The sequence below is a fragment of the Folsomia candida genome, unplaced genomic scaffold (genome assembly GCF_002217175.1).
Source record: "Folsomia candida strain VU population unplaced genomic scaffold, ASM221717v1 Fcan01_Sc001, whole genome shotgun sequence".
Classification (NCBI taxonomy): Eukaryota; Metazoa; Arthropoda; class Collembola; order Entomobryomorpha; family Isotomidae; genus Folsomia; species Folsomia candida.
The window spans coordinates 4,861,609-4,872,710 of NW_019091193.1; the positions used below are offsets into that span (position 1 = coordinate 4,861,609).

The 11,102-nt window shown below is 34.9% G+C and overlaps 1 protein-coding gene across 1 annotated transcript; it reads left to right on the top strand.

The window, feature by feature from the left end:
• Positions 1–7,803: 7,803 nt before the first annotated feature.
• Positions 7,804–10,675, top strand: LOC110859240. The gene is made up of 6 exons (XM_022108136.2): positions 7,804–8,080; positions 8,154–8,299; positions 8,489–8,813; positions 8,898–9,074; positions 9,336–9,837; positions 9,989–10,675. The coding sequence occupies exons 1-6, from the start codon at positions 7,925–7,927 to the stop codon at positions 10,354–10,356; spliced, it is 1,674 nt and encodes a 557-aa protein (XP_021963828.1). The 5' UTR covers positions 7,804–7,924; the 3' UTR covers positions 10,357–10,675.
• Positions 10,676–11,102: the final 427 nt, after the last annotated feature.

The window sequence follows — 11,102 nt, forward strand, 5'->3', positions numbered from 1 at the left end:
TATTCTGGCGGTCCCCTTGTTCGGATTTAGAATGACGCAAGCCTGCATGGTGCTGTTGAACCCGTCATACGGACAGTACTCATGAAGGAAGAGGGATTTCGAAACTGGAATTTTATGCAGGGCAAATTCCTCTGCATCATTCAACTGATTAAAATATTCCTTTATTCTCCCATCCAAATTTCCGTCGGGTTCTTTCGGCAAAAATAATCTGTATCCCAAATCCATAAATAGTTCCTTATTTGTCGCAATTTGCTCCGGTAGAAGTGCCGCCGTCATATCGGATGTTATGTAACAAACGTATAAACTATTCAAATGAAGAAATCCGATAAAAAATAAGACGGCCGAAACCGATTTACCCCTCCACCACTTATCCCGAGGCGGGATTCCGCCAAGAAGTAGGACGAAATCAAATCCCCGCCAAAAACTTTGATGCCTAATCAGTGCCACGACCATAAGTAGAGCAAAGATTATCCAAACTGGAGTTTGAAATGGGAAGAAAAATATGGCCACGCCCAAATTTTGGGACAATCTGACCCTCGTTTCGCAATAAATGTAGACCACGTCGTTATTAAATGTTTCCGAGATGTAGTAATGTTTCTTGTGAGAATCTGTCGGTAGAACATTGCTATCAAAGTTTATGCGAAACATGTGGTCGATGAATTTGAACCCCGAAGAGTAAGTAGTTTGTCCAATAATTGCTGTGTGGCGCAAGTGCGTAGGTTTCAATATGTTGCATCCAAAATTGATGTTTCCGACCGAATACGGATAACAGAGGTTTACTAAAGGTGATACTTATCTTGTCAACATAGCGCATTTGGGATATGATCTCGAGAAGGTGGTTTGGTGACTTTCTGCCCCAATGTCGACTAGTTTGAGCGGTTAACCAAATATTTATCTGCCCGCAGAATTGACACCGAATCCATATTTCATAGTTGTCGCCAAGGTTAACTGCCACAGCTAGGTTTGGAATTAAAGTTTCGACATGATCGAGACTGTGGAGATTCAGGGAAAAGGTTTGAGTTGGAAATATTATCACGATGTCGCGATCTTGGGACAATAATGGTAAATTATTTAGTATTTTAATAGTAGTAAGTACGCTGTGGGAATGGATAGAAATGATTGTGTGGAAGATACTGAAGCGATTTTGGCGGATGCAAGTTAGTTGAATTTTGTGTCCAGTTTGAAATAATGTTGTTCGTCTTGGGCAGTTCGAATCGATTTTCAGGTCGTCTAAACTTTTGGATTTGGTGAGGATTTGATGCTCCATTAGACAGTTTGGCTGAATGGGTGTGGCGAAATAGTATAAAATGCTGCAAAGGAAAAATTGTATTAGTTTATGTTGACTCATTTTATTTCTTGTTTTTGAACAATGGTGAACTCCGTGTAAGAATGGTAGCCAGACGACGATTACTTGAAATTATAATAGAGAGGATGTACGTAAATATGCACATAGGATACTTACGCATACATAAGTATTTATACTATGTACCTACACGTACATAACTATGTAATCAACGAGTGAAATTCTCATTAGTTTTTCAGTGGGTGATTTTATTTTTTTGGTGTAAATAAACACTCCATCACCCGTTATATGGAACTCCAACATTAATCAGTGGGCTTACAAGAGTGTATGTATGTACATACATGCATGCGTACGTTGGAAAAGTATTTATCTACTTATAAAAAATGCGATTTAACATGAATTGATATACATGACGTCGATAAGTTTTGTAATTAGGAATTGTTGAAAATATATATAAAACCTTACACATAATAACGGTAGTAGAAGTTAACATTTATGTGGATTAGAATCGATTACAACTATGTATAAACCGGAACTGTGAATGGACAATCTCTCCGATCAACTAGAAATTGATCTTAGACACTTTTTTCGAGCAAGGAAAATACGCAAGTCAATTGTAGCCATGGCGCTATTAGTTTTCTTTAAAATTTTCTTGGAAAACACGATATAATCGAGTATAATCCATAACAATCTTATATTTAGACGATCATATTTTTTTAGAACAAAATGTAATCGCCAATGGAGGATTTTGACCTGATTAAATATAATCAGAAATCGATTATAATCCACATAATCGCTAACCTTTGACTACCCCTAATTTAAGTATATTATACTTAATCCAATGGATGTATTTAAAGAATGCCTTGGCATATTTTGGAATAAAATTATAGTCCACAATAACGAGTGCTGCATACAATAACGATTCTGGAATTTAATGTCAAATTAAATGCTCAACTGGATTGGCAAAGCTGCAGTCAGTATTCGAAATAAATATGATCGCCTTAATTGCTTCAAATTTATCCACAGAAATTGCTAAAATTTTAAAGAATTTAAAATTTTAGGCTAAACCTACTTAAATTACCTTAACCTGGCGATTAATTACATTGGTAAGTACAGTTTGTTGAGTTAGCAGAAATTTTCAAATTGGATAATGCTTAAAAATGTTGATTTCTCTTCACTCCTGTCTCTACATAAGTAGCAGCTTCATATTATTATCAAGACAGCGTTGCGAGTGAATAAGGAGAGCAGAGGTTTGCCAAAGGTGACACTTATCTTGTCAACATTACGCATTTGTGAGATTATCTCAAAAAGATGGTTGTGTGATCTTCTACTCCAAAGTCTACTGGTTTGAGTAGTTAGCCATATATTGCCCTGTCCTCAGAATTGGCATCGAATCCATATTTCATAGTTGTCGCCAAGGTTAACTGCCACGGCTAGGTTTGGAATCAGGGTTCGGAAAAACCCAGGGTTTTAATCAAAAATTATAAAACCCATGGGTTTTAATGGGTTTTACCATGTTAATTGGGTTTTATTTGGGTTTTAATGGGTTTTAATGGGTTTTATTGGGTTTAAATGGGTTTTATAGGGTTTTATTAGTTTTAAGTAATAACTTAACAAAAATAATTAGGAATTTGTATCTATTCGGAAATTATTTTGTTTTATAACACTTGAAATCTGTGATGCTAAAGGATGGAGTCAATTATTGAATTGTTCCGAATTTTCATATATTAGAATAGTAATGAAATAAACTGCTTTAGAATGAATTGAGATAACGTCTTCTAACGTATAGGAGATGTATTTAACTTTTAGAATGTAGTTTTTAAGTAAAACTCAATTAAAACCCAATAAAACCCATTAAAACCCAAATAAAACCCACTTAACATGGTAAAACCCACTGGGTTTTATTCATTTACAACCCATTAAAACCCATTAAAACCCAATAAAACCCAACCCATTAAAACCCAGGTCGGAATACCCTGTTTGGAATTAACGTGTCGACATGATGGAGACGGTGGAGATCCAGGGAGTAATTTTGAGTTGGAAATATTATCACGAAGTCCCGATCTTGGGACAATAATGGTAACTTATTTAGTATTTGAATAGTAGTAAGTACACTGTGGGAATGGATAGAAATTATTGTGTCGAAGATGCTAAAGCGATTTAGGTGGATGTAACTTAGTTGAATTTTGTGTCCAGTCTGAAATAACGTTATTCGTCTTGGGCAGTTCGAATCGATTTTGAGGTCGTCTAAACTTTTGGATTTTGTGAGAATTTGATGCTCCATTAAACACAGTGGCTGTATCGGTGTGGCGAAATAGTATAACATGATGCAAAGGATACATTGGAATTGTATTAGTTTATGAGGACTCATTTTATTTATTTTTAATATGTAATCGACTTCATGGTAGGCTGACGACGTACACATGAAATTATTTTAAGGAGGATGCGTGAATATAAGATGTTTGTATGTATATGTGTTAGAGTGTACACATGTAAATGCCTATGTGTATAATTGCCCACATATGTACATACATATATTCATCAATATATGAATATGTAATCAAGCAATGATTGATTCTCATTAGTTTTTCAGTTGGCGATTTATCTTTTTGATGCAAATAATCACCGGTTGTAATGGAAACGGAACTCTGGCATTAGAGTTCAAGCACAAGAGTGTAAATATCTACTTATGGCAAAATGCGATTTAATATGAATTTATATGCATGACGTCAATGAGCTGACAATTAAAAATTGTTATACTCCAATGGTCAAGGTAAATACATATATATGTACATACATTTGAAGCATGCTTTTTCACCGTATTTTGGAATATAATTATGAGTAAGTACACAGTAATAAGCGTGAGACAATTATGGAATTTAATGTCACATTACTCACTGGATTGGCATATGTACATAAGTAGCTGCACCAATCAGTAGCCAAAATAAATATTTTGGTTCTAATTGTTTCAAATTTATTCGGAGTAATTTGCTAGAATTTTAAAGGATTTAAATGTTGCATTGGAAATAAAATAAATAGCTTGAACTAGCCGGTAATTACATTTACAATTGCATTTTTATAGTATTGGCTGCATTAAATAATACTATTATCCCAAATTTATAAATTACATAATGCTTTAAAATTTCGAATCCTACTCCCTCCTGGTTCGGTTCTACAGAATAATTGTACATATATAGCAGCTATATTTGCATATAACTGCTTCATGGTACTACCAAAATGACTTTCCACAAAGTAAATGTGTCGAAAGTAAGGAAAAATCTTGACTATAAAGTAACATCGTATTTCTCAAAAATTCCCATCCCGTCCCACACCCCGGACGAAGCCCTTAAAAGATTCACCATATTCACCGAATTGTTTTATCCGCAATACGTAACGTGGGATCGGTTAACATGGGAGCCGCACCCCACCGCGAAAAAACACCTCACCCGTTGGTACTTCTTCTCGTTCTTTCTTATCATGACATCATTAAGTTTCTTTAGTAAGATTTTGCAACAAATCCTGAAATTTGAGAAAGATCCTCAATTATCAATCATAGCGGGAACATTCATTCTCCTATTCTTTGCTTTAAGTAGCATTACGGTAACGACAATTTTTACGTTTATTTATAAAATTGAATCTCTCTGCTTCGTGTGTCGAAATTTGAAAAACATGAAGAATCACGGTAAGCTGAAAATATTGAGTAAACAGCAAATGAGACATTTTATTCGGACATCTGTAACTTAACTTAAGTGTGCAAGTGGTGTAAAATTTTACAAATTAAAAAATAAATTAAGCAATGCCATTTTCAATACTTAAATGGCGTCTTTTAGTTTTTATTTATTTATTTAAATTTTCACAAATCCAGTCTTGGTCTGCAAACATTTCAATTGGCGTATTCACGACAACGTTTATGTACATGTCTACAAAATTTAGCATCAATTTCAATTTTTTTCGAAATTTAGCAGATTTCGTAAGTTTTGTGCTGGAAACCCCATGAACCCATAAGCTTAGAATATCTACATATATGGGTAGATTCATGGGAAAACCATGTGATTTTATTTTCGCAAATTTTCTCAGTAATTGAACATATTTTTATTTTCAAAAATTAATTCCCAAATTCATTTTATATCACATCGCGATATAAATTACAGAAACTAAATCAAAATAGGATAACTCACGCAACAAATGCTTTTTTAGCGTCGCACATTTGCAAAGTTATTCCTTATGCTAATGCAACTTACGAGGTCGGCGTGATTCACGTCACGAGAGTACGCCTAATAAATGTGTTTACAGTTTTGAAAATTGTTTGGAAACTTATGCTTTCAATAATGTGTCAAATAATTAGTTTCTGTTGTCAAGGTCCAGATGAATTGTCTCATTATAAATATTTTCTGCTAAAGTACCTAAGAGAATTGTTAACAATTTACTTTTTTTATATGAAGGACACAAAGTCAAAAGGATTGACCGGGTAGGGCTATTGTTCCACAGTTTAATACTTATACTGGTCTTGCTCCCCCCGATTGCGTCGCTTGGACCCTGGTTACATCCCGCCATTCACCCGACCTACTTCTGGTTCCGAGACTTCAAATTCATGTCAGAAAATTTGAAGATATTTTTAAGATGCCTGATTATCTTTATACTAACGTTTCACGGAGGATTTAATTGTGTAGGTATTGTTATTTACATTGGTTATTTTGTTATGCTGATAAGTTGGTCATTACGGGAATTCGGGTGCATGAGAACACGTGAGAATTATTCTCAATTGTTCCAAATAATGGCAAATTTTCCAGGTAAATATCTGCAGTATAGGCAACTGCAAGTAATCATGGTGGAACTGAACGAGCTGCTCTGTTATGCACTTCCGATCTGGCTGTTCCTCGTATTTTTGTGTGCTTTAATGTCAGGCTATTTATTGGTTGACTTGGCCAATGTGCTTCCAATGCTGATATTGGTGTGTAGTTTAGTAATTGATATATCCGCGATTGCGATAATTAATGCGATATTTCCCTTGATGGCGAGAATTCCAATAAGATCGGGGGATTTGATAAAGTTTTGGAAATTAAGTCAAGCCTTTTCGAAACATAGAGCGCGGCAGTTGAAGAGTTGTAAAGCTTTAAAAATCTACTTGGGGCACTTTCGTTGTCTTGGGAGGGGATCAAGGATGGAATTCTTGTCGTCGATTTTGTACTATACGGCAACTTTGGTAATTGCGGTGTGATATTGTGTGAAATTTTCTGGGGTGCGTTCATATAAATTAAATATTGTATTATTGTAAACTTTATGAGATATACATGCATGCACATACTTATTTTTACATACGTTTCAGAAATAAATGATTGCCAAATAATTAAATATATATATTTGTAAAATATACATGTACATATTAATTATTATTTACTTATTTATATTAATGCAACTTATACATATTTACATATGTACATACATAAGGATTGTGTCAAATTGCTGCGCACTAAATAAATTAGGGTAAAATTTAATCACCGTTGTGAAATATTTAAAAATTAGAAATAATTTAAGAATTTCTACAAAGGTGAGTAATTGGTTCAATGTGAGTGGCGAAATTAGTTTTCATGCAAATTAATTCATAAATTTTTAGTCCAATAACTCTACTATGTGTAATAAACTTAAAGTTTGAAATAAAAAAATCGGAAATCTGAACGCTATAATGGATTGTGTATTGAAATTAATAAAATAGTTTGATGTACATGTTTATGTACGGTACATCGACGAGACCGGATCGATATCTCACATTCGTCATTACATTATTATCAACTTTTTGCAGTAAGTCATTTAACTTACTTGCTTCAGGGAAGAGGCACAATTATTTTTATAAGAAATACGTCTGTGATCTGTATTTTGTATCAGCAGATTTACATATGGATACACGTTACGCAAAACATTTCTGCTGAACACTTTTTGCGGTCGGGATGATGATGCAGAAATGGCAAATCAGTCCGCTGTCTGGTTTTCTTGGTAATCCTTCATAATCATATCTTGGTATTGGTTTCTTTGTAAATCTCATTTACCAAGTAAGGCTATGGATAATTGAACCACGACTTTCTGAATCTCTGGATTAAATCCATTTTAAAATAAGGTGCGATATCGTGTATATCGCGTACACGTTATGTATGCCCTTGTCATTAAAGAACTCACAATTTTAACGAAGTGAAGCATATACATATTTCCGTAGGCATACATACTTAGGATATGTATGTGCACGTATATATGCATATATACATATACATATATCTACATATTTATGTAGGTACATGGAATGCTTGCGTTATATTGATGGATACGTGTGTATTTCTACATGCATATTCATTATGTAATAACAACTTCATACATACATGCTATGCTACATATTCGTAATACAGATATATATTCACATTAAAGCATTCCATGAACTGTTTTTTCCACGGGCGATTTTTTGCATGATATACGACCGGACAAAATAAAACTGGTGGAGTTGCATAAATAAAAGTAAAGATCATATTCACCTCACATTTGCAACTTGTATCTCCCTCATTGAACGTACGTGTTACAAGCATTTGCAAAGTTTCTGTTATTTTACATGTTACAGAATTTATAACTTCAATAAATATGCGAACTTTTGCCTTCGCGTACATTTTTGTTGCAACGATATGGATTTCGGCAGCGTTGAAGGTTAAGGTTGAGGACAAAAGTCTGTTCCGTGTCGTTCCACGAGATGAAGACGAGTTGTGGTTGTTAAAGCAATTTACAAAATCTAATTATGAGGTGAGGTAGATATTTAGTTACATGAGTAAAAACATACGGTTTAAATTAAATTTCAATTTTATTTTGTAATTAGGTAATTTTGTGGAGTGGAATTGATCAAATTGGAGAGCCGGTAGAATTTCTAGCAGTTCCGACAGCGATGGATAAGTTTATACAGGATTTGAATTCTAAGGCTAAACTTAATATCGGTGTGGAATTAGTCTTCCCATACGTGAAAATGTAAGGCAATTATGAGAAATATGTTGGAAATCAATTTACTCGGATTTTTGTAATTAACTAAACTTGATATAAGACTAAATATATAAGTAAGCAATTTACTGCGTTACAAAAATCTGATTTAACTAACCCTGTACCCCAGACATTGAGATGAAGTTTAAAAAATATGTAATTGTAATTACACACAATTAGTGAAATGGGAACCGAACCGATCACCAGGGAACCAGATGCCAATAATTGCACCAAACTGGCCCCTAAAAATAATCCTGTTCCAGTTCGAAAAATTCCTGGAACTGACTTATTCACCGGAATTTACTACACGGTGAAAATGCCCCGCTTTCCAGAAGGATTCGTTACCTGGACCGAAGCAACGAATGACCATGATGCAAACTTTATCCAAATTGATCTCAACCTGGGTAATTTACGTCATTATCGCCCAGGGGAAAAGTGGGATAAAGACGCCCAATGGATGTTCAGGCCAACCGAGGACCCCGATTGGTTTCAGTGGGACAATCGGGTAATTTTTCCTTATTTATCTAAATGGCCAATTTTTCGACAAATCGAAGTATTTCATAGATAAACCCCTCAAATTTTCCTGCAGGTTCTATCCTCTCAACGGAACGCCATCACAACCTGGAGTTATAAGGAGGTTGGAAGCGGAAATCACATAATCGCGTCCAAGAAACCGGAAGATATCGACAAATTAAGTGCTGGTGGGGAGTGGAGGGTGCACGCTTTGTGGAAACCGGTCCCAGTTCCTGACAGTAATCGATACAGGGTAAATTTGTTTTATAGATTTGCAAGCTCTGTGATGTTATCACAGATAGAAAATTTACACATTTACAAGCTTTGTGTGAAACCACCAGTGTCGCCGAGCCAATTTATTCGGATGGTTTGTAAATTGTATTAGTTTTGTCAAATTACTTTAAAAAATTGTGCAAAGAGACGTATGTGTGATTTTACAATTGTAAATTTATCCCAGTAAATTGCCTTATTGTATTTTATTAGCAAAATCTAATCATGCTTTTTGACATTTCAGTTAATCAACAAAAACTTCCCCATGGGAACGATTACCTGGACGGAAAAGAAGTATGGAAATTACTCCCATTACATCCAAGTCGACACAAATATCGAGCACTGGGAACATTACAGGACCGGAGAGAAATGGGATTCGGACTCTCAATTCGAATTTATCCAAGCAGAAGAGATTGTTCTATCGGCAGCAATTTCTAATTTTTCATTCTCCCCGAGTTACGTGGATTATATAAGAGACGAGTATGCCGTGATGGTCAATTACACGTTGAACAATCCCTCCTCTGTAGAATACAGTCATACCGTCGAGCAAAATTTCGAACGGCTGGTCAACGTTTCGTACAAATTTGAAATAGATTCAGATTTTAAAGTTCGCCTGGAAAACGTTACTATTGATAACGGTCTCCCGTCATTATTTGGGGAAGGAAATGTCTCGGAAACATTTAAGTTGGACGAACAACCAGTCGACCATATGAATGTGGATATCGTTTCGTTCGTCGTACTAAAGGGTAAGATTTTATATGAGTTAATTATGAATGAATTTTATATGAAGTCAAGCGTTTCGGGTTTCCCGCTTAAAACAAATTTTTATCACGACTGTATTTAATTGGTACATTATGCTCTTGTGTACTAAATAATTTCCATTTTTTTATTCAACAGCATCAAAACCTATTACAATTCCGAAACACTCATCCATTCGCGTTTCTTCATATCCTGAGTGGCTCAGCCAACTCGAAACTTCCTTCAACTCGACAATGCAAATTATTGGCAAGTCGACTACTGGGGCGGCGCTAAGTGGGCTATTTATCAGGGATCATTTAATAAAATTAGAACAGTGGTCAGAGTCCTGGGGGGTGGAAGAGTATGGCGTGTCGATTCGAATGGAAGGCGTGTTTAAAGGGAATTTCACGGTAAAGGGAGCGATTTCAGTGGGGCAGGCAAAACCGAGATGGAATAATCTAGTAAAGGTGGACACTTGTTTAGAGAATAATTTTGAAGAAAACACAAATTCTCCCGAAATGGCATAATAATAAACATATCTACATATATCATGTATGTATGTAGTGATGCAAATAAACAATGGTTCAATTTTCGGTAATTTTAATTGTTTAAATGATTAAACATTAAACATACCAACTTTACCTACCTAAACAAACAATGAGAACTTTTATACATGTAGTAAATATATACATATATTTTACAATGTACAGAATAAAATAGAGAAATGTGTACATAAATCTTATGATTACGTGATCCAAAGAGGTCTTGTTAGAATGTTAGCAGTACCATAATTTTGTTAAAATCTTGCATTAAAAACTCCTCAAGACTCTGTGTCTAAGAAAATGATTACACAATTTCACTACAGATTTAATTTACGCACATAGCAGTACATTTTAGACATATGTACCAGATTTATGGATATACATATAAATATAAGTTGTACTTTGATCTGAAAATTTCCAGGTAGGTATTAGTTCCGTCTGAAGAACCCACTTCATACAGAAATTACCAATGACATCGTGTTATCCGCAATCAAGCCAAGCATCATAATCCGTGTACCTCTATGAATAAAGAAATATGAACCTGCCCAAATCTTCAGGTGTCTGCAACTCCGCAGCTGCCTTTTCCTGTAACTAGAACACCCTTGCAATTTGAAAACCATTAAAAAGTCTGCAGATTTCTTAATCATATCCGCCATTATGGGAAATGTCAACTGAATAAATCCAAAAATTGCGGCGATTGACGTTACCCCGAGAATTACAAGTGCGTATGG

What these genes read in the sequence shown, in the direction of transcription:
- LOC110859240 (XM_022108136.2), top strand. Translation starts at nt 7,925, where the DNA reads ATGCGAACTTTTGCCTTCGCGTACATTTTTGTTGCAACGATATGGATT. An exon ending in TTACAAAATCTAATTATGAG is followed by an intron (nt 8,081 to 8,153) that starts GTGAGGTAGATA and finishes TTTTGTAATTAG; the next exon opens with GTAATTTTGTGGAGTGGAAT. An exon ending in CTGACAGTAATCGATACAGG is followed by an intron (nt 9,075 to 9,335) that starts GTAAATTTGTTT and finishes TTGACATTTCAG; the next exon opens with TTAATCAACAAAAACTTCCC.